Here is a 23,955-nt window from a genome sequence, read left to right as displayed (position 1 = left end):
AACAACCTTCCAAAAGTAGTTGTTAGGTAACATGGGGAGCGAATCAACTCCTGTTAATTTGGAATATCTATATGTCAAATTTACATACAATAAAAATAGATTTGTACTATCCTGGTAGCCTACCGATGATAGTAAAACAGGAATTATACACACAAAAACACGCAAATGTCCAATTGTTCTTCCTTCACTCAACCAACATTCATTGACCGCTCTGCTGTGTACTGAGGGCAGGCACAGTGGAGGCCAGACAAATAGAATTTCTGCCCTCAAGATCTCCTTGTACCATGGGAGACAGATGTATTAACAGCCAATGTTAACACCAGGTAAGCACAAGGAGTCTGTGAGAGCTCAGAACAAGGGTGCCTAAACCAGTCTTTTGCAGCTGCAGTTGTATTGATATGAAGTAGTACCATTGCCCCGATTTTACAGATGAGGAAACTGAGAGTTAGAGAGCAAGTGACAGAGCCAGGACTCTAACCCAGCTGTTTTAATTCTGAATCCCGGGATTTTTCTGCCTTGCCACAGCTGCCTCTCTTGCTTTGTAAATACTTTAGGCCTAATGCATATGGCAAAAGATAAGTTGTCTTGTGTGTCCCTGCCCATCCTAGACTGCCTGCTCCTTTCCAGAGACAAACAGGAATTTGGGGGTTAGAGCACCTCCATGTGTCTAAAATGTTATATTTCAGATATAAGTAATAATAATAATTAATAAATAATAATAAAAGTCCTCACCCTATCTATAAGTTCCTTTTGAAAGTTTCTCAAGAGTCCAGGAGTGTGTGTGCACACACGCATGTACGTGTGGGTGTATATGTGTGTACGTGTACGTGCACGCATGCAAGTGGGTGCGTGTGCATAGGTGTTTGGAGTAGGGAAGGTTGGGAAGCACTCGCTCCTGCATTTTCAACAAACCTAGATAGAGAGAAAATGGAAAATGAGCCCAAACAAAAAGGAACCTGCAGAAGAAGGCAGGTGAAAATAACCAATGGGAGAAAAGAGTTCTCAGGAGACACCAGGAAAGTGGCGTCTTCTGGCCACATCTACTGCTTCACTGGCAGTTCCATTAAAATATGTATATATAGGGAAAGTGGTTCCCTCCATCATGTTCTTCTTCTGGGAATTTTGTGGAAATTTCCTGATGTTGTGTGAGTCATAAAAGGAAAAAGAAATAATTTCCATTCCTGGAAATATTGCAGGTTACATAACCCGAAATCCCTCCTTGCTACACAACACCTAAAAAAGCTGGGTAACTAGTGGTCTGTGGTTGCCAAAAATGACATCCTGTGAACATCCAGGAGCCTCAAGCAATCCCAACACTACGGCAACTGAAAAAAACGAAGGGATTGCACTAAGTAGCTCGTAAGATCCCTTTCATCCATTTCTTTGCACCATATCATTCTTTAGTTCTTGTATTCACTCATTCACTGGAACATTTACTGAGCACTGATTCTATATCAGGTATTGGCTGTGTTGTGTTTTGATGAACACAAGTTGAAAGGCACGGTCCCTGTATTCAAATAGCTCACCACGTTGTGCAGTGGCTCTTGACCGGAGCTGCACATCAGAATCACTTGAGAAGGTTTGCAACAATGCATATGCCTGCCTTCCTCGCTGCCCTCAAGACTCTAACTTCGTCCTGGAGGGAAACAAATAGCCTGGATTCTTTCTGTGTTGATTTCTGAAACCCAGAGCCTGAAGGGAATTCAAAGTGTTAGACAGCATTCTATAGAAATACGGAAGGGAAAGGATTTCCTCTGGACAGGATAGTTCCTCAAGCTCGGGGGAAGGTGCAGAAGAGGCGAGACCTCTGTCATTTCCAAGAGGAGTGGGAACCTGGGCCCTGCTGTCCAACAGCAATGCCAAGGAGAGACGTGGATTGATTTGAGAGGCATTTTGAAGGTAGAGTCCACTGAACTTGGTGTCCAATTAATTGCGAGAGAGGGGTTGAGGGAGAGGAAGGTGACAAGATGACTCCCAGGTTACTGGTTTGGTCAACTGGGCACACCTTATTCACACAGGGCATATATTAGAAGAGGAGAGAGCTTGGAGAGAAGATGTTTTCAGTCTTGGATATATTTGAGTTTGAGGTACACGTGGAACAGAACATCCAGGCAGGGAAGTCCAAGAGGCAACTGGATACTCTTATCTGAAGTTTAGCAGAGTGTTCAATCTTATATATCATTTTAAAGTGACTGCATCACTCCCAACCCTCTTAAAAATGTTCTGAGTAAAGCATAATACCAACTTTATACATTTCCTTTCAAAGAGTACACAAAAATCATTTCTTTGTGCCTCAGGGAAGAGCCACACCCAGTTACCTATATAATCATATTTTGAGTACCACCTTGTGACTCTGCCACAGCCTTCAGTACCTGCTTTTAAATGGTCACATATAATAAATGCACTAAAAGCAGCCATGTCTCACCACCATTTGCTTAGGGAAGGATTCCCATCAGCAATGGATCTTCATATTTTTCCACTTCTGAGCCTAGGGAAGAAAAATCCATGAAGGTAACCAGCTCATAAAGTGGCTCTTCTTCCCAAAATTTCTTGTGACATGTGGCTTTGAGCGATTAGGGCTCTTTCAACTCCTAGGCCCTTCCTCACTTGTCTTAAGCTGTCATTGAGTATCTAGCACCCCAAAGCACCAATCTTTCTTTGAGGCTACATATTCATGAAAAGTCTTCCCCACCATCACATTCCTCTTCCAGAAAATTTGTGGGAGCTTCTTAGTGCTCTGGGAGTTTTAAAGGGGAAATTAATTTCCATTTCTGAAAACAGGGCACACTAGATAACCTGAAAACCCTCCTGTTACAAAGCACCTTTTAAAAGGCAGGATAAAATTTAATAAATATTCCTTTGAATGCACATATGATGAACTTACGGTGGAAACTGACCCTCAGGTGTCAAAAAACAAAGAGGAACCTAAAGAGCAGCTCAACGGGCATTTGAATTTATGTTAGGCTGGTAGGGGAATGGATTCGATAACCACCAGGGAGAGGAGAAAAGCCTTGGTGCCTCACAAGGGCTACACAGTCAATGAAAGGATGGACTAGGAAAAAAAAGTCTTCCCACCACCATGGTGAGATGACAAGAGAGTTTGTTTCTTCATGGGTTCTGGTGGGAGAAAATAAAATGCTTCCCCTGGTCATTTGTAACTCTAAGGCTATTGTCATGTAGGGCTAGGGTTGGAATTAATACCTCTTATTTAGGTCTTGAAAACTCCAAGCTTACAAATTAACATCAAAAAGATAACAGCCAGAGATACACCCCCAGTCAAACCTCACTGAAGTCACAGAGATGAAGTCATCTGAACAAATCCCTGAACTCACGAACAAAATTATAAAACACCTGAGGGAAAAAAAAGTTGCCTGTGATTGAGTATCAGCAAACACAATGATGAGCAGAATTAGACTACCAAAAACTTCAGAAAATAGAGCCAACCGAGAGTATAAAATAAGCTTGTGTAAGATACTTAGAAATAATAAGTAATCCAAACATATGAGAAAGATCAAGATTCTATGGCAAAAGAAGAGGTCGGTTTCTTTCTTTAAAGAACCAAGTAGAACTTCCAAAAATGAAATACATTATTTCCAGTGACAGCAAAAGCTCAGAGGATGGGTTTAAAAGCAGATTCATCTGCTTTAGTGAACTGGAAGATAGAAGCAAGGAAATTATTCAGAAGGCAGCAAGAAAAGATAGCGAATGTATAAACGGTTAAGAGATACAGAGAAATGATGCAAAGGTCCAAAAACCCTCTAATAGGAATGACAGAATCAGAGAATAAAGAGAATAGGGGTAAACCGATAATCAAAAGGATACTGGCTGGAAATTTTCAGATTTGAAAACAGACATAGTTCCTCATATTCTAAAAGCACGAGCCACAGCAAGAAACAATAAAACTGAATCACAGGGAAACCGGTGCAGGTCAACAAAGAAAAGGGGAAAGATCTTAAAATCAACTAGAAAGAAAAGTGACAGTGCTATCAAAGGGATAGTAAACTGACAGCAGACTTTTCACCAGCTGCAATAAAAATGGAATCATATCACTAATGCATTCGGGGAATGGGGGGAAATGTCATACCCAACTAAACTACAGTTCAAGAATGAGTGAAGTAAAGATATTCTTTTTGATATATTTTTAAATATTTATTTATTTATTTATTTATTGAGACAAGGTCTCACTCTGTCGACCAGGTTGGGGTACAGTGGTGCGATCTCCTGGGCTCAAGGGATCCTCCCGCCTCAGCCTCCCTAGTAGCTAGGACTACAGGTGTGCACTTCCATGCCTGGCTAATTTTTTTTTTCCCCCCCGAGTAGCTGGGACTACAGGTGAGCACCACCACTCCCAGCTATTTATTTATTTATTTGTTTGTTTGTTTATTTATTTATTTATTTATTTATTTATTTATTTATTATTTTGTAGAGACAAAGTCTCAGTATGTTGCCCAGGCTGGTCTCGAACTCCTGAGCTCACGTGATCTTCCCGCCTCGGTCTCCCAAAATGCTGGGATTATAGGTGTGAGCCACCGCACCCAGCCAGTAAAGGTATTCTTCAACAAAGGTTGAGAGGGCTGACCACTCACAAACCCTCACTGAAAGAATGACTTAAAGATGTTCTTCCATTAAAAGGAGATTGAACGAAAAGAACAAAGCAAGATGCAACAGAGGAACGGTAAACAAAGAAACTAGTAACCATGGCTATGAGTCAAAAAAAAAAAAAAAAAAATAGACTGCATGAAAACCATATAACTGACCAAATTATAACTAAATACTGGACAGCATTGACTTGTAAGACAAGGTCCTTGTATTGTTTGTGGTGAAATTGGAGACGATTAAGATTTGATAAAATGAAGTGTTTGCGATTAAAAATAAAAAGACCTTGAAAATTTCATATCCCTTAGTGTGGATTCAGATCCATTAGAAAGCTTACATTTATCTAAAACTAACTCCAAGTCAGCCAGAATATATCCCAGGAATAAAAAAATAACCCTCCAAAACCAGAGATTTTGTAACTGAATTCCGGTCCAGGCCATTCATCACCTGAAGGCCAAAAACTCAAAGAGAGGAGCTTTGATGAAAGGAAAGTTAGCTTTATTTGAGAAGTCAGCAACCCGGAGGAGTCAGTGAACTAGAGTTCAGTGATCACCTCTCTGAGTTGTGCCTCTGGATTAGGGGTTTTTCAGGGAAAGTAGGGGAAATAATGATCAAAACATTCTTCTAAAACGTATTCAGTCTCAGGTGGGCAGTTAATCACTGCTTTCTTGGTCAATGTTTTGTGACCTTCTACAGGCACCGTCAGCCTATTCTTACCAGGCTGGTCAGCCCCTTCCCAGAGTTGCTGGTTGGCGTGTTTTCTTTTATCTCTGTTGAAGGTCCTGTTTTCCTGAGGCTATTTTTAGTGAATAATCTACAAACTCAAGCAAAGCAATAATCATATTCAAGCACGCAAGCTTTTATCTAACTTGGAGTCAGTACTGTTACAATTTATTTGTAAAAGATGGTAGAGTGAAGAAAGATAATAGAATCTCCCTTCCCCTCTCGTACTAAATAAAAAATAAATAAATAAATAAATAATGGTAAAAAGCAGAATGAGAAGAAGAGAAGAATAAAGAGGAGAAGCAGGAGAAGGAAGGAGAGAGGGAGGAAAGTGGCTTCCCAGGAATGTGTGTGTGTGTGTATACACACACACACACACACACACACACACACACACTAGTGGGGAGGACGGTTGGTTTAGCACACTTCTGATTCTGTCCCCACCCCCTGGAAGCAATACTGAGGAAAAACAATGTGAGCCAGTTAGATCCTGAGAATGGGATGTAAGGCTCTCTGACTTGAGGAGAAATGGACTGAGAGAATAAGCAGAAAAAAATTAAGTAAATACCTTTGTGAATAGAAGCCCTCAATTGCCACGCCTAGATTTCACCAGCAGTAGGAAGGCTCCCAATTCTTTCCATTTTCCAAGACACTGTGCTGAGTTGGGCAAACAAAACAAAACCCTCAGAGTAAGACACACCCTTGCATGGATGGAGTGGAGCATGATAGACGATATTTAGCAAGATCTTAGAAAAAAAGGTAGATTGAAATCAACATCCCGCCTGCCCTCAAATTATCACCCTCAGAATGTTAGAGCAAATAGAAAGTCTGACAATGTTTTCCATAATTGAAATAAAAATAAATGGTTTAGCAATGATGCTAACAATCTACAGGGATAGAGAGGGAGAGGGAAAAGGAGAGAGAGAGGGAGGGAGGAAGGAAGGAAAAAAGAAGGAAGAAAGGAGGGAAAAAGAGAAGAGGGGAGGAGGGAAGGAAGAAAAAGAAGAAAAGAAATAAGGAAAGAGAGAGAATGAGAGAGAGAGAAAGAAAGAAAGAAGGAAGGAAGAAAGAAAGAAAGAAAGAAAGAAAGAAAGAAAGAAAGAAAGAAAGAAAGAGAGAGAGAAAGAAAAAGAAAGAAAGAAAGAAAGAGAGAGAGAAAGAAAGAAAGAAAGAAAGAAAGAAAGAAAGAAAGAAGAGTAGGAAAGAAATCATCATAGTATACAAAAGACAGATAACCATCACAGACTGGAAGAATGCATAAAACAAGGAACAGATGCAACTAACCCTAGACTTCTCTAAGCCATGTAAAATACGATTTCAACTTAACAAAGTTTCAAAGACCAGATGATTGGTAACCAAATTTGATTTTTTTTTTTTTTTAAAAAGGAGATTACTGAGCTCAGAAAAGAAACCGAGAACCCAAAGAACCACATGGTGGATCAAAGAAGTAAATTAGGAAGAGCAAGATGCAGAAGAGATATGCATACAAATCAAAACAAGCGCATGGAGGAAGAACTTTAGGTGGTCACGCTAATGCTTATCCAACATTACGATAATTTACATGCCTTAACTAAAGAGCCTAATAAATGGAATAGAAAAATATCCACAGATGCCGTATGTGAAAAGTTTCCAGAAATAAAGGAAGAATTGAACCTGCTCCTCAAAAGGACAAAGTCTCTACCAGGAAAAATTGATGCAGGACAATCAATATTGAGATATATTCTAGTTGTGTTATGGTACTTCAAAATCAAAGAATTTTTTTCTGCACCTAAGCGCGCACGCGCGCACACACACACACACACGCACACACACACACAATCAGTTACTTACAAGGGAACAAATTTGTTCCACTTAAATATAAAAGTAAAATGTAACATCTCCAGAATGTTTCTGCTCCTGGGCGAGATGAAGCATATGCACACTCTACTGAATGCAGCTATAAAATGTGGACACAGTGCATGGGCCAGCTATTTGAAGACTCTGAAAAGTATATGGAAGGAGGCAGACTGGGGAAAGGCTACATACAACTTGAAGCACCACTGAAAGAGCAGTGAATTTGACATTTTCCCCCTTTAGTATCCTTGGCTCAATGTAGCCTGCAAGTTAGAAGTAGACAGTGGTGTGAACAGAGAGAGCTCTGGTTCTGACTTGAGAAGAGGGAAAAGGGAATACCAACCCTCAGCGATAGTTAAGGGGATCCCCGGTTTTTCTTTCTTCTTTTCTTCGTACTTTCATGTTCTAGCCCACAGGCAATCCTGTGGCAGCAGTGGTGGTGACAGAGGTAGAGACAGTGACAGTGGCAGCCGCCAGGGCCTTCAGGTGATTAAAACTCTGAAGGAAAGTAACCTTCCTCCCTGATTGTAGGTCCCAAGAGGGTGCCCATGCCTTCTTTTTTCTCTCTTTGGTCTTCCTGCTGAATGACACCAGAGGAAGGCAAAGGCACAGGAAGTGTGTGGCAGAGAAGAGTACCTAAAGCAATAGCAACAGCTTTCTGGCTAGAAGGTTAAAAAGGGGAAGCTGAGGGAACCAGAAAGTGCTGGGGAGATTGCAGGGAGGGAGGAAGTGCTTGGGAAAGTAAACCCATGAAGCTGTGTATGAACTTCTGGGCTTACCCCCAAGCTGTGTATGTACAGATGTGATCCTATACAACATACAAAGGACTTTGAGAACTGTACTGAGTAAGGGATATAGACTTCGCCAGCTCCAAGACTGCTGATCATGCTTAACAGAACCAAATACCATTGGAAAGGCTTTGAAGTGGAACTAACATTAAAACCCCCAGTCAGAACATGTGACCTGAGCCTAAGTGACTGGGGGAAAAATGAGTGGAAACTTGGGGATCTGTGGGAATATGACAAAAGAGCTAACTTTTGTGTCATCGTAGTGCCAGAAGGAAAGGAGGAAGGGGGTGGGACTGAAAAAGTATTCAAATAAATAATGGCTGGAAGATTCTAAATATGGCAAAAGACACACACCTATACATTTAAGAAGCTGAGTGAACCCCAAACAGAATAATCTTAAAGGAACTTACACTAAGAAGCATCCCAGTCAAACTTCTGAAAACTAAAGACCTAGGAAAAATGTCTCAAAAGCAGAGAGAGAGAGAGAAAGGAAACCTTACCTATATGGCAAAAGCAAGTAGAATGGCAATATATTTCTCATTAGAAACCATGGAGGCCAGAGGAAGCGGCATAACACTTCTCAGTGGCGAAACAAAAGAACCGCAACCCTGTCTACAAAGTGAAATTACCTTCAGGAATGCAGGGGAAATCAAGACATTCGCAGATGAAGGAAAAGTAAGTGAGATTGTTGCCATCACACCTACCCTTACCTCTACGCTTGGAGAAGGTTTCTACGCAAGATTCCATTAGGCATGTAAAATGCCTTGGCTGAGCATGGCCTGCTCACCAGTTCTCTCTAATGTGGACATTTATCATGCTGCCCAGTATTGGGAAGATATGTCTTGGAATTTCTCACGACCTCCTAGTACAAGTCTGGTCTAGTTTCTGCCTCCAACCCCTCCCTTGAAATTGCTCTTGCCAAGGCCCCCAGCAACACTTGCATTGCTTAATTCAGTGAACAGGTTTTAATGCTTATCATTTTGGAACTCAGCAAGTGTTTCTGAGTTTGTCACTTCTTGTTCAGTTCCTCTGGCTTCCTTCTGAACCTTTGCTCTCATCTCTTTCTGGCTTGATTATCTTTCAGCATGCCCCCGCCTCCACCCACCCCACACCAACTTGATCTGTGGAGACACTCCTCTAGTCTTCTTCCAATGATGTTCCTCTTTTGCTTGCCCCTTAAAATAAGTTGTCCTTGGTCCCCTTATATATTCTATGTGCTCTCTCTGAATGGTCTCAACTACATTCATGGCTTCAAGAACTACCCTGATGAGTCGCAAATCTACATTTTCAGTATTGACTTCACTCCTGAACTCCTAAGCCAAATATCCTTCATCTCCATACGGATATCCCACAAGCATTTGAAATTTCACATGCTCGAGACTGAACTCATCTTCCTACCCATACGCAGACCTCCTCCTTCATCCCATTTGTCCAGGAATGACTCCAAAGTCTGTAGTCAGCTCACTCTACCCCTGTGGAGTCACACTAGAGCTTTTTCACTTCCCCATCGTCATGCCCCTTCCCTGCCAACCAATGCCCCACTTTTCCAATTGGCTAACTTGTACTCATTCTTCAAGCTTCATATTGGACACCATTTCTCCAGGAACATTTCCCCAATCCCAAAAGTCTGTGTAAATTACTCCTCTTATGTGTTCCTACAGCAATTTCTTAGTCCATCAGTGTTGCTATAAAGGAATACCTGAGGGGCTGGGTAATTTATAAAGAAAAGAGGTTTATCTGGCTCATGATTCTGCAGGCTGTATAGGAAACATGGTGCTGGCATCTGCTTGGTTTCTGGTGAGGGTCTCAGGCTGCTTCCACTCGTGGCAGAAGGTGAAGGGGAGCCGACAAGTGCAGAGATCACATGGTGAGAGAGGAATCAAGGTTGCGGGGGGAGGGGGAGGTGCTACACTCTTTTTAACAACCAGCTCTTGTGGGAATGAATCAAGTGAGAACTCACTCATTACTGTGAGGCTGGCACCAAGCCATTCATGAAGGATCCACCCCGTGACCCAAACACCTTCCATTAGACCGCACCTTCCAACCCTGGTTTCAAATTTCCACATGAGATTTGGAGGGGTCAAACAAACCAAACTATAACCAGCACCTTGAACTTCCCCTCTCATAGCACTTATCACAGTATAGTGTTATAATTATACACTGGTTCCTTGTCTGTATGTTCCACCAGACTGCATGCAGGGATCTGATCTATGCCAGCGGTTCAATGCTAACACATTGCATGCCTGGCACTAGCTTAATATTTGAAGAATGAGACAATGAATTATCATGTCTCCAGCTAGGTTCGCCAGTATGAGTAATATGTAGTGAGTGCCTACTGTGTGCCATTTTACTACCTAAACTTTGCATGGACCCCTGTCCCCACCCATCTACCAATGCCATATCTTTAGTTGAGATATCTGTCATTTCTTGACTGGTATCATACAGCAGCTTTCTAATTCCAATCTCAGTCCTCTGCTCCCATCTACACACAACCTTCTGTCTTCACTCCTCCACATGCAGCTTCCAGAGTGATCCTTCTAGAGGCAAATCAGACCATGTCACTCCCAAGCTGAAAGACCACAGTGGGTTCAGTGTAGCCTACAGGGTATTCTAAACCCTGAGCATGGTATAATAGAGCCTCCATGTCTTGGCTCCTGCCTACCTCTTTCCCAGCCACATCAACCACTACTACTCCACTGGCATCCTACTCTCCAGCCTTAATGAATTGGTTGCAACTCCCCTCCTCCCACCAGTGCCTTGGCTTCTCAGCATGCTACAGATTCTTTAACACACGCACTGTCCTCCAAGAAGCTTGCCAGATCCACTCCTATTCTTTCAACGAAATGTTTATTGACCACTCTTTATACACTATGACCAAACAGGATTTATCCCACAAATGTAAGGTTGGTTCAACATGTGAAAATCGGTTTATATAATACACCATATTAATGGTTGGTTCAACATGTGAAAATCAACTTATATAATACAACCGTATTAACAGAATGCATGGTGGAGCGGCGGGGGCCGCGGAGGTGGGGGGGACTCATGGTCATCTTAATCATGTACAAAAAGGATCATCTGACAAAACGCAATACTCTTTCATGAAAGTACATTCAACAAACCAGGAATAGAAAGAAACTTCTTCAACCTGGCAGAGGGCATCCATGAAAAACCCAGAGATAATATCACACTTAATGGTGAAAGACTGGTTGACTTCCCCCTAAGATCAGGAATGAGAAAAGGATGTCTTCTCTTGCCACTTCTAATTCAACATCGCACTCAAAGTTCTAGTCTGGGCAATTAGTCGAGAAAAAGAAATAAAAGGCATCCAGATTGGAAAGGAACAAGTAAAGCCATCTCTATTCATACGTGCATAGATGGCATGTTCTTATATAGAGGACACTAAAGAGTCCATCAAAAGGAAAAAAAAGAAAAACCCGAGATGGTTTGGCTCTGCGTCCCCACCCAAATCTCATGTCCAATTGTAATCCCACCCGTTGAAGGCTGAGGGGCCTGTAGGTGACAGAATCACGGGGCTGACTTCCTCTCGCTATCATTCTTGTGATAGAGTTCTCACAAGATCTGATCGTTTGAAAATGTGCAGCCCTTCCCCCTTCGCGCACGTTCTCTCTCTCTTCCTCCTGCTCCAATATGTGAAGAAGGTGCTTGCTTCCCCTTCGCCTTCCGCCATGATTGCACGTCTCCTGAGGCCTGCCCAGAAGCAGAAGCCTGTACAGCCTGCAGAACCATGAGGCAATTCAACCTCTTTTCTTTAGGAATTACTCATTTCAGGCAGTTCTTTATAGCAGTGTAGAAACGGACTAATACGCCAACCCTATCTGAGTATGCTCAGCAAAGCTGCGGTACCCAAGATCAATCTGCAACAATCAGTGGTATTTCCATACCCTAGCAGTGAATAACATGGATGAACCCTGATGAAACCATTATGCTAAGTGAAAGCAGCCAGACACACAAGGCCTCACATTTGGTCGTATGATTCCATCTATAGGAAATCTCCAAAACAGGCTAACCTCTACCGACAGAAAGCAGATTGACAAGTGGTTGCCAGGGACTATCGGAACGTACAGATGTATGTGGGAGAGGGCCAGCGTGGCGGGGTGTGGGGGTTGGTAGTGGTGGTGTGGAAGGAGGCGTGTGGCAAGTGACTGCTTATAGGTGCAGGGGTTTCAGTTTCTTTTGAGGGTGTTGGAAATGTTTTGGAACTAGGTGGTTGTGATGGATGTGCAACATTGTGAAGGCGTGGTACCCACTCTCCCCTCGCCCACCCCTCTGTCTTTCCCATAATGTTCCCATCCAGTAGAAACGGAGAGTTCCCACTGGCAGAGAGAGGGTCACGAGCGGGATTCCCCTCCCCCCACCATGGCCCTCCAGTCACTTCTAGGCCCAGGCCTGCTCCCTCGAGGCCAATGGGAAAGCGCTGAGGTCACCTGATGGACGTGTCCCTTGTGAGGTCAGCCACCACTGCATGCGTGTCTGCCACCTGGTGTCTGCCACATCAAGGCAGGCGTCTGCCACCGACGTATGCGCTCCATTGCTTTCGGCTCCCCAGCCAATGAGGGGCTGGGCCCTGGTCGCTAGGATACACAGTACTGGACGCGGTAACTGTCATCTTGAGAGCCATCTTGTCTAGCTAGGGCAAGCCCAGATAGCACACTCAACGCCCAGCATGTCGGGAGGAGGGACATCGCCGGGTCCTCCGCTGGTGGTCAAGCAGACTCCGGGCCGTGACCGCCCGAGCGGAGCTAAGCCGTGGGTGAGCCAGGTGGAGCTGCCCACGGGAGGGCTACTTCACGCCAGCTCTTCTGAGTCCCACGGGGCGCCTGGCCTACTCTTTCGCTGGGCGGTTATCGAGTACCTGACGGCCAAGGTCCTGGAGCTGGCGGGCAACGAGGCCCAGGACAACGGAGAGAGGACCATCACTCCACTGCTGCTGGACAGGGCGGTTCACAACAACAGGCTGCTGAGCACCCTTTTTGACACAACCATCATCTCTCAAGTGGCCCCCGGCGGGGACTAGCTTCTGACGCCCGGCCCCTGGGACCTGGCAGGTCCACTCGTCCACCCACCCAGCCCCAAACTCCCGCCTCGAACTTCCTCGCCCGAACCCTGCCTAAACCCCTCACCACCCGGCCCCAAAGTCTTAGCCCTACACTGCACAATAAAATGTTTAAAGGAACCCACCTGCCTGCTTCAGTCACTTTGCCTTGGGGTGGGGCGTGGGCGGTGAGATGGGTGGGGGGCTGGGTGGTGACATGGGGTGGGGGGCTGGGCGGTGACATGGGGTGTGTTGGGGGCGTGGGCGGTGAGTGGGGTGGGGGGTTGTGAGACCTCCACAGCTGGAGGGATGGAGAGGTGGTGGGGGTCTGGGGTTGGGTGGGAGTCAGGGATGGCACAGAGGAGCCGTCCCTCCCGGTGACAGTGCAGGGGACTGGCCCTGGGTGGGAAGGGGACACCCCCGCTGGTTCTGAGCAAGTCAGGGCCTGCCCGGGAAAGTCCTCAGCATGATGGCGTTCGTTGGGGCGGGTGGGCCTCAAGACCATGACTGCAGCGTTGCGACAGGATGGACTCCTAAAGGCAACCGGGCTGGGGACGGAGAGGTGGACCCGGCGCTCGGCAAGGGGCCCTGGACAGGAAGATGGAGGAGTGAGCGGTGGGGGGAAAACAGTCGAGAAATGCACGGACACGGAATTAGGGTCACGAGTTTAGTTTGGGTCATGTTCAGATGGAGAGGCTGTGGGAGGCCTTCAGCAAGCGAGAGCATCTGCATTGCAGCCGAGCTAGCAGCAGCTGGCGCCCGGCCAGGCCCCGCGTACCTTCCCAGGGTCTTGGCTCCGCATCCCCGAGACCCTGGATTTGCATGCGCCGCTCACAGCCCGGCCAGGCCCCGCCTCCGATCCCGCTCTTTGCACATCACCAGGGCAAGGGGCACGCTCGGGCTGGGGAGCGGGCGCGGGCACGCCGGCAGCCCGCCAAGGGGGACGCAGGGCACGTCGCCCCGCCCCGCCCCGCCCCGCCCCGCCCCGCCCGTCCGCCAGCTGCGGCAGCGCGTCCGGAAGTGCCTGGGGCGGCGAGCATGGCGGCGGCGGCGGCCGGCCTGGGCGGCGGCGCCGGCCCGGGACCCGAGGCCGGGGACTTCCTGGCCCGCTACCGGCTGGTATCGAACAAGTTGAAGAAGCGGTTCCTGCGGAAGCCGAACGTGGCGGAGGCCGGCGAGCAGTTCGGACAGCTGGGCCGGGAGCTGCGCGCCCAGGAGTGTCTGCCGTACGCGGCCTGGTGCCAGCTGGCGGTGGCGCGCTGCCAGCAGGCGCTCTTCCACGGGCCCGGGGAGGCGCTGGCCCTCACCGAGGCCGCCCGCCTCTTCCTGCGGCAGGAGCGCGACGCGCGCCAGCGCCTGGTCTGCCCCGCCGCCTACGGGGAGCCGCTGCAGGCCGCCGCCAGCGCCCTGGGCGCCGCGGTGCGTCTGCACCTCGAGCTGGGCCAGCCGGCCGCCGCCGCCGCCCTCTGCCTCGAGCTGGCCGCCGCCCTGCGCGACCTGGGCCAGCCGGCCGCCGCCGCCGGTCACTTCCAGCGCGCCGCCCAGCTCCAGCTGCCCCAGCTGCCCCTGGCCGCGCTGCAGGCGCTGGGCGAGGCCGCCTCCTGCCAGCTGCTGGCGCGCGACTACACCGGCGCCCTGGCGGTCTTCACGCGCATGCAGCGCCTGGCGCGGGAGCACGGCAGCCACCCGGTGCAGTCACTGCCGCCGCCCCCGCCGCCGGGGCCCCAGCCCGGGCCCGGGACCGGGGCGACCCCCGCCCTACCGGCCGCGCTGCTTCCTCCGAACTCCGGCTCGGCGGCGCCCTCTCCCGCCGCCCTGGGCGCCTTCTCGGACGTGCTGGTCCGCTGCGAGGTGTCCCGCGTGCTGCTGCTGCTCCTCCTACAACCACCGCCGGCCAAGCTGCTGCCGGAGCACGCCCAGACCCTGGAGAAGTACTCCTGGGAGGCTTTTGACAGCCACGGGCAGGAGAGCAGCGGCCAGCTTCCCGAGGAGCTCTTTCTGCTGCTCCAGTCTTTGGTCATGGCTGCCCACGAAAAGGACACGGAAGCCATCAAGTCGCTGCAGGTGGAGATGTGGCCACTGTTGACTGCTGAGCAGAACCACCTCCTTCACCTCGTTCTGCAAGAAACCATCTCCCCCTCAGGACAGGGAGTCTGATCCATCCCATTCACCCAGTGACTTTTTGCCCAGACCGGCAGGGGATTCCCATCAGTCACGTGAACCAGATGACTTTGCCTGTTACCAAACCTCACACATCCACGTTTGCGTCTGGGGAGGAATAAAAAAGACATCGTTCCGGCTTCTGCGTTTTGTTATTCCTGTTGCCGCCATAGGAATTATTTCGTTGGCTGAACGTTACCTGCATGCCAAGAACACACTTTGATAGAATCAGAGTAGAGGACACGGCCGTCTTCTAAAAAGCCACGACATGAAAATGACAGTCCCTTTCGTCTCCTTCCTCTGCTTCTTCCACCCAACGCAGCCTCCTGCCTCTGCCTTTGTTTCATAGTGAGGGTTTTATTTTGCACGGCACTCTCCCTCTAAATACCTACCCTAGATGATTTCATCCTGCCCCTCATTTCTGAACGTATTTCTGTGTCTTTGTAATGGCCACATTTCTCCTTCCACTCGTCCGCACAGTACGTCTTCGTGGCAGGGGAGTCATTTTATTCCTTACAGCTTCCTTGTAACCACAGCCCTAAATCCATGATAAAGCTACTCTTGCACTCCTCATGTGTGGTTTTGGTGTCCCTCGTCTATAAAATGTGACTCTCTTCCCTACTTGTCAGGAGGCCAGAAGCAGAACCAGATAGCTCTTTGGGCTGCAGGATGTGTTCGTTCCTTTGAAATTTGCACTATGCCTGCCTCCTATGTGGGCAACGAACCTGCCTCAGGGCAACGAACCTGCAGAGATCATCTGTGATGTGCTCCGTACTGGGGTGACTGCAATGCAAACGTGTCCAATGCAGCGGGTCCGGTGCCGATGCATCAATTTGCATTGGAATTCACGGTTCCGGTTCTTTTCCCAGAGGTATATGCAGTGTGGATCACAACAGCTTTTATTTGTAATAGGGATTCCCCCCGCCCCCCATCCCCGAGATGGAGTCTCACTCTGTCACCCAGGCTGGAGCACAGTGGCGTGATCTCGGCTCACTGCAACCTCCGCCTCCTGGGTTCAAGCGATTCTCCTACCTCGGCCTCCAGAGTACCTGGGATTACAGGGCGCACCACCATGCTAGGCTAATTTTTGTATTTTTAATAGAGACGGGGTCTCACCATGTTGGCCAAGCTGGTCTCCAACTCCTGACCTCAAATGAGCCACCCTCCTCGGGGTCCCAAAGTGCTGGGATTACAGGCATGAGCCACCACGCCTGGCCTGTAATAGGGATTTTGCTGCAACTTTTAGTTAAGTGGGTGAAATCAGAGTGCATGGCCCTTTGGTGGTGTGCGATCACGTGACTGCAAGGCAGCCTCCGTGTTCCCCAAAAGCAGGATGGCGTTCCATTTGAAAACACTTAAGTTTCCAAGGCTTACTGGCTCAAATGGAGCATGCAACCCAACTAAGCTGTTTTCTTATTTATTGCGTCTTTTTGATCCTTTTGATGGTGACAACAAGAACCCTTCAGAATATAGCCTCTTTCTCAGACTTTCAACCCTGGGGAAATGCATCCTTTGGGCCGAAGTGGCACACAATACTGATCTTCAGGGCTGAGATATAAGGACACAGTTTGGAGTAGGTGTTTTTGTTATGCGTCTTTTTGCGGGGGAGAGGTGTGGAGGGTTGTCACTGTGAGTTGAGTGCCTCAAAATGGGTGGGACTTGTAGGGTGTTCTTTTCTGCTTCTACTTGTATTTCAGCAGTGTGGAAGTAACGGGAAGCACCGTCATTCCTCTTTCTCTCACTTGGCTGCCAGGAAGGGTCCTACGGAGCCCTGAACGCCTAGCCCAAATTATTGTAAAAGCGGTTGAAGGGCTCATGGTCCTTTGCTCTTTGGCTGTTTCCTGGTATGCTCCTCTTAACCCGGGCTGCAGAGCTGGCCGGCTGGCTCATTGTCAGGTTTAGGAGTTACGGAGCATGACTGGTGACCAGTTTGGGATTTGGGCTTCAGGAGAAGCCCCCTTAGGCCTCTGGTCCAAACTCCTTGCATCAGGGAGGTGAAGGGAAGGATAACCAGACAGTCAGGTCCTGGGTAGCTGAGCATAATTCTAGGAAACACTAAAACTCCTCGTTTTCCATTTGCCGTGGGCTCATTCATGTATCTCCCTCAGAAACTTAAGAGCAGTGATAACTGGGCCGGGGCCAGATTTCAGCATTTTTGAGAATTCCCTCCTAATGTACCACATCAATATCAAAAGTCAACACTGATTTCTAGCATGCCAAAAGCAAATATTTTCAGAGGACATGACTCCTTTGCTGTTTAACTTGAAAACAATTCCAGATCCACATTTAAAACACTGTAAACCGTCGGAAATGGTGGCAGCGAAGCAGTGAACCCTTAAAGGGTGTTGGGGTTCCCCTTCTCCCCATTATGAGGTACTCCTAAAAGGAGAAGTGTTGCTTATGAAAGAATATTTTATACGCGAATAGCACAAAGACAAAGACGTTTGAGAACCGCGACGCCGGAGGAAGGTGATCAAGACTGAAATTAGTGTATTAGGCAAGATCTGGTTCCTAGGTGCTGAGGATTCTGGTGCCAAGGATTAATGTTAACCGTGTAGGCATCTCTACCACCGTTAGAGGAGACCAGCAGCCCACAGACTCTTTCTGTCAAGGGCCAGATAGAAATGTGTTAGTCTTTACAGACCTCAGATGATCTCTGTTGCACAGTCTTCTTTGTTTCTTTGTATGTTTGTCTTTGCAATCCCTTAAACGTGTAAAAACTATTCTTAACTCACAGTCCGTACAAAAGCAGGCTGTGGGCCAAATTCTGGGGCTATAGTTTGCCCACCCCTGAATTAGAACCCAGAACATAGTAGTTGCTCAATAACTGTTTAATTTTTTTTTTTTTTTAATTTCAATAACTTTTGTCTTACAAATGGTTTTTGGTTAAATGGATGAATTCTATAGTGGTAAATTCTGAGATTTTAGTGCACTCATCACCCGAGTAGTGTACATTGTACCCAATATGTAGTTTTTTAAATCCCATACCCTCACACTCTCCCCCTTCTGTGTTTCCAGAGTCCGTTATTTCACTCTCTATGTCTTTGCATTCTCATAGCTTAGCTCCCACTTACGGGTGAGAACATAGGGTAATTTGGTCTTCCATTCCTGAGTTCCTCCACTTAGAATAATGGCCTCCAGCTCCATCCGAGTTGCTGCAAATGACATTATTCTGTTCCTCTTTATGGCTGAGTAGTTCTCCACGGTGTATACATACCACATTTTCTATATCTACTCATTGGTTGATTGGTGCTTAGGTTCGTTCCATATCTTTGCATTTGTGAATTGTGCTGAAATAAACACATGTGTGCATGTGTCTTTTTCATATAATGACTTTTTTTCCTTTGGGCAGATACCCAGTAGTGGGATTGCTGGATCGCGTGGTAGATCTACTTTTAGTTCTTTAAGGAATCTCCATACTATTTCCCATAGAGGTTATACATTCCCACCTAGCAGTGTATGCACCATCCCTTTTCACCACATCCATGCCAACGTCTACTGCTTTTTGACTTTTTAATAATGGCCATTCTTGCAGGAGTAAGGTGGTATCTCATTGTGGTTTTAATGCGCATTTCCCTGATGATTAGTGATGTTGAGTATTTTTTCATATGTTTTGTGGCCATTTGTATATCTTCTTTTGATGAATGTTTATTCATGTTATTTGCTTACTCTTTGATGGGATTATTTTCATTTTTTCTTGCTGATTTGTTGCGTTCATTATAGATTCTATATACTAGTCCTTTGTTGGCTGCATAATTTGCAAATATTTCCTCCCATTCTGTGGGTTATCTGTTTACTCTGATGATTATTTCTTTTGCTGTGCATAGTGTTTTAGTTTAATTAGGTCCCATTTATTTTTGTTTCTGTTGCATTTGCTTTTGGGGTTTTAGTCGTGAATTCTTTCTCTAGGCCAATATCCAGAGACATTTTTTAAGGTTATCTTTTATAATTTGTATGGTTACAGGTCTTAAATTTAAGTCTTTGTTCCATCTTGAATTGATTTTTGTATAAGGTGAAAAATAGGGATCCAGTTTCATCCTTCTACATGTGGCTAGCCAGTTTTCCTAGCACCGTGTATTAAATAGAGTGTCCTTTCCCCAATTTATGTTTTTGTATGCTTTTTTGAGGATTAGTTCGTTGTAAATATTTGGCTTTATTTCTGGGTTCTCTATTCTGTCCCATTGTTCTATGTGCCTACTTTTATACCAGTTCCATACTGTTTTAGTAACTATAGCCTTGTATTATAAATTGAAGTCCAGGAATGTCATGCCTCCATATTTTTATTTTTAATTATGATTGCTCTGGCTATTTGGGCTCTTTTTTGGTTCCATATGAATTTTAGGATTGTTTTTTTCTAAATCTTTGAGAAGCAATGTTAGCATTTTGATGGGAATTGCACTGAATCTCTAGATTCCTTCGGGCAGTATGGTCATTTTCACAATATTGATTCTTCAAATCCATGAGCATAGGATGTGTTTCCATTTGTTTGTGTCATCTGTGATTTCTTTCACCAGTGTTTTGTAATTCTCCTGGTAGAGATTTTTCACCTCTTTGGTTAAGTATATTCCTAGGTATTAAATGGTTAAGTATATTCCTAGGTATTAAATGTTTTGCAGCTGTTGTAAAAGAGATTGAGTTTTTTATTTGATTTTCAGCTTGGTAATTGTTGGTGTATAGTAGTGCTACCAATTTTTGTACATTGATTTTGTAACCTGAGACTTTACTGAACTTGTTTATCAAATCTAGGTGTCTTTTGGAGGAGTCTTCTAGGTATATGGCCGTATCATTAAGAAACAGTGATAATTTGACTTTTTCTTTTTAAATTTGGATGACCTTTATTTCTCTCTCTTGCTTGATAGCTCTGACTAGGACTTCCAGTACTATGTTGAATAGAAGTGGTGAAAGTGGGCATGTTCCACTTCTCAGGGGGCATGCTTTCACCTTTTCCTATTCAGTTTGATATTGGCTATGGGTTTGTCATATATAGCTGTTTTTTTGTTTTGTTTTGTTTTTTAAACAAATCCCTTCTATGCCTATTTTGCTGGGGGGGTTTTATCATAAAGGGATGCTGGATTTCATCAAATGCTTTTTGTGCCTCTATTGAGATGATCATATGGTTTTTGTTTTTAATTCTGTTTATGTTGTGTATCACATTTATTGACTTGTGTATGTTAAACCTTCCCTGCATCCTTGGGAAACCCAGTTGATCATGGTGTATTGTGTTTTTGATGTGCTGTTGGATTTGTTTAGCTGGTATTTTGTTGAGGATTTTTCCATCTGTGTTCATCAGGGATATTGGTCTGTAATTTTATTTTTTTGTTATGTTCTTTGCTGGTTTTGGTATTAGAATGATACGGACATCACAGAATAATTTAGGGAGGATCCCCTTTTCTCTATCTTTTGCAATAGTTTCAGTGGGATTGGTACCAATTCTTCTTTGAATGTCTGGTAAAATTCAGCTGCGAATCTATCTGGACCTGGGCGTTTTTGGTTGGCAATATACTTTTTATTACTGATTCAGTCTTTCTGCTTGTGATTGGTCTGTTCAGGGTTTCTATGTATTCCTTATTTTGAGACAGAGTTTCACTCTTGTTGTCCAGGCTGGAGTGCAATGGCACGATCTCAGCTCACTGCGACCTCCGTCTCCCAGGTTCAATCAATTCTCCTGCCTCAGCCTCCCAAGTAGCTGGGATTACAGGCACCTGCCACCTTGCCTGGTTAATTTTTTTGTATTTTTAGTAGAGATGGGGTTTCACCATGTTGGCCAGGCTGGTCTTGATCTCCTGACCTCAGGTGATCTGCCCGCCTCGGCCTCCCAAAGTGCTGGGATTACAGGCATGAGCCACCGCTCCCATCCAGCTTCCAGTTTAATGGAATCGTTGTTGTGTCTCCTGGTGGCAGCATTCCTCCCTCTGGGACTAAGACTTCTAGGCCAGCAGAATGTGATGTTGTGGGAACAGGAAGCAAAAATTTTGCTTCACTTGGGGTGATGGTGAGTGGTGCCGCTTCCACTTCCACCCCTTGATTCCTGGACCCGTGAATCCTGGCTATGGGAGAAACAGTACCATATATTGGATGCTGATTCAGAGCATACATGGCCTTCTGGAGAACTTTGCCCCAGCCCTGCAAGGTATTGTCACCTAGTTGATGTTGTAACTGTGACTTCAAAAGGCCATTCCACCATTCTATCAATCCAGCTGCTTCAGGATGATGGGGGACATGGTAAGACCAGTGAATTCCATGAACATGAGCCTACTGCTACACTTCTTTAGCTGTAAAGTGAATGCCTTGGTCAGAGGCAATGTTGTGTGGAATACCATGAGATGGATAAGGCATTCCGTGAGTCCACAGATGGTAGTCTTGGCAGAAGCATTGAGTGCCGATAGGCAAACCTGTATCCAGAGTAAATGTCTATTCCGGTGAGGACAAACGTCTGCCCCTTCCATGATGGAAGAGGTCCGATATAATCAACCTGTCACCAGGTAGCTGGCTGATCATCCCAAAGAATGGTACCATATTGAGGGCTCAGTGTTGGTCTCTGCTGCTGGAAAATTGGGCACTCAGCAGTGGCCGTGGCCAGGTCAGCCTTGATAAGTGGAAGTCCATGTTGCTGAACCCATGCGTAACCTCCATCCCTGGCACCATGGCCACTTTGTTCATGGGCCCATTGGGCTATGACAGGGGTGGCTGGGGAAAGAGGCTGAGTGGTGTCCACAGAACGGGTCATCCTATCCACTTGATTATTGAAATCCTCCTCTGCTGAGTTTACCCATTGGTGAACACTCACATTGGGTGCAAATATCTTCATAATTTTTGATATTCAGAAAGGTCCATCCACATACCGCTTCCCCAAATTTCTTTGTCACCAATTTTCCAATCATGCTTCTTCAAAGACCCTGACCATCCAGCCAAACCATTGGCTACAGTCCATGAATCAGTATATAATCGCACTTCAGGCCACTTCTCCTTCCATGAAAAGTGCATGACCAGGTGCACTGCTCAAAGTTATGTCCACTGGGAAGATTTCCCTTCACCAGTGTCCTTCAGGGATGTCCTAGAAAGGGGCTGTAGTGCTGTAGCTGTTCACTTTTGGGTGGTGCCTGCATATTGTGCAGAACCATCTGTGAACCAAGCCCTAGTCTTCTCTTCCTCTATCAACTGCTCATAGGGAACTCCCCATGAGGCCACAGGTGCAAGGTTGGGGGAGAGAAGGCAGGGTGGCAGGAGTAGAGACCATGGACATTTGAGCCATTTCCTTATGTAACTTACTTGTGCCTTCAAGACTTGCTTGAGCCCGATCGCATATATACCGCTTCCATTTGATGATGGAATGCTGCTGTGCATGACCCACTTTATGGCTAGATGGGTCAGAAAGCACCCAGTTCATGACAGGCAGTTCAGGTGGTATGGTGACTTGGTGACCCATAGTCAAACGTTCAGTTTCCACCAAAGCCCAGTAACAGGCCAGGAGCTGTCTCAAAAGGAGAGTAGTTATCTGCAGAAGATGACAGGACCTTGCTCCAAAATACTAGAGACCTCTGCTGTGATTCACCTATGGGGGCCTGCCAAAGGCTTCAGACAGCAACCTTATCTGCCACTGACACCTCAAGCACCACTGGATCTTCTGGGTCACATGGCCCAAGTGACAGAGCATCTTGCACAGCAGCCTGGACCTGTTGCAGAGCCTTTTCCTGTTCTGGACCCCACTCAAAACTGGTAGCCTTTTGGGTCACTCGATAAATGGGTCAGAGTAACACACCTGAATGAGGAATGTATTGCCTCCAAAATCCAAATAGGTCCACTGTTAGATCTGACATACAGAGAAGGGCAATTACAGGGCGCTTCAAAGATACAGGTGCTGCCCTCACAAATCTATTTCTCAAGGCATTGGTCAAGGGTATATCTTCTGGACCCTCCAAGGTGGGATGAGTAGGTCTAAATTAACTAATTCACTCCACTATCCCAATCTCCCTAAGCCTTTGGATCTCTTCCTCTACATTAAACCAAGGGAGATCAGGCATTTCAGCTCACTCACAGTGGGCTATCTTTTAATCCATGTTTCAGTTAACCAAGCAAATAAACTATTAGAGCTTTTTTAACTACCCGAGCTGCAACGTTAACTGCAGAGTCCCTAGTTAGTGGGCTCAAATCAATAAATCCAGCCTGATCCAACTCTATGTTCCTTCCACCATTATCCCACACCCTTAATATCCATTCCCATGCCTGTTCTCCAGATTTCTGTTTATATACATTAGAAAAGTCAAGCAGTTCTTTTTGAGTATAGTGCACCTCCTCATAGGTCACACTCTCAACCTCACCTCTAGAGGCCCACTGCAACCTTAGTCTAGTTATAGGTCTAGAAGCAAATAGGAGTATTGGGATTGGCTGCTGAGGAGAATCAACAGTATCTTGCCTGGCAACTGCCTCAGGGGAGGCCATCACTGTTGCCTCAGGCAGCGCAGGGTTTATCTCTTCAGGCAAAGGTGGAAAGGCTGATGGCAGCATGGGTTAGGGAGGGGATGTTGCCACTACTGGGGATGGGGAAGCTGTTTCTTCTGGCAAAAAAGGTTCATCAGAGTTTACATACTCAGTGTCCCCAGCTTCATCAGTGTCCTCCCACACATCCCCATTCTAAGTCATAGGGTCCCATTCTTTTCCAATTAATGCCCTCAGTTTAACAGTAGATGCCTGGTAAGGCTGTGCATGCACCTTTGGTTGCAGGTCAGCCACTCACGTGATAAGAGCCTGTGTCTGTTTTTCCACAATTTCAGCTCTTTCTCTACAAGAGATAAGACTCTC

At 46.2% G+C, this 23,955-nt stretch overlaps 3 protein-coding genes across 3 annotated transcripts in view; 2 read left to right on the top strand and 1 right to left on the bottom strand.

The window, feature by feature from the left end:
- TMLHE (trimethyllysine hydroxylase, epsilon) overlaps positions 1-9,689 on the top strand; it is a 70,068-nt gene extending 60,379 nt beyond the window's left edge. The window contains exon 6 of the mRNA XM_031660444.1: positions 6,706-9,689. Within this exon, the coding sequence (XP_031516304.1) occupies positions 6,706-6,775 (70 nt within the window). The 3' untranslated portion in view covers positions 6,776-9,689. The remainder of the gene's footprint in view (positions 1-6,705) is intronic.
- CLIC2 (chloride intracellular channel 2) overlaps positions 1-13,917 on the bottom strand; it is a 113,270-nt gene extending 99,353 nt beyond the window's left edge. Inside the window, exon 1 of the mRNA XM_031660447.1 lies at positions 13,775-13,917. Within this exon, the coding sequence (XP_031516307.1) occupies positions 13,775-13,798 (24 nt within the window). The 5' untranslated portion in view covers positions 13,799-13,917. The remainder of the gene's footprint in view (positions 1-13,774) is intronic.
- Positions 13,883-15,729, top strand: F8A1 (coagulation factor VIII associated 1). Its single transcript, XM_003918489.5, has one exon. It carries the CDS (start codon positions 14,035-14,037, stop codon positions 15,151-15,153), a length of 1,119 nt encoding a protein of 372 aa, XP_003918538.4. The 5' UTR covers positions 13,883-14,034; the 3' UTR covers positions 15,154-15,729.
- The last annotated feature ends 8,226 nt before the right edge of the window (positions 15,730-23,955 follow it).

Source organism: Papio anubis, chromosome X (assembly GCF_008728515.1).
Source record: "Papio anubis isolate 15944 chromosome X, Panubis1.0, whole genome shotgun sequence".
NCBI lineage: Eukaryota > Metazoa > Chordata > Mammalia > Primates > Cercopithecidae > Papio > Papio anubis.
Note: the sequence above shows the minus strand (reverse complement) of the source record. Positions and strands in the feature narration are given on the sequence as shown.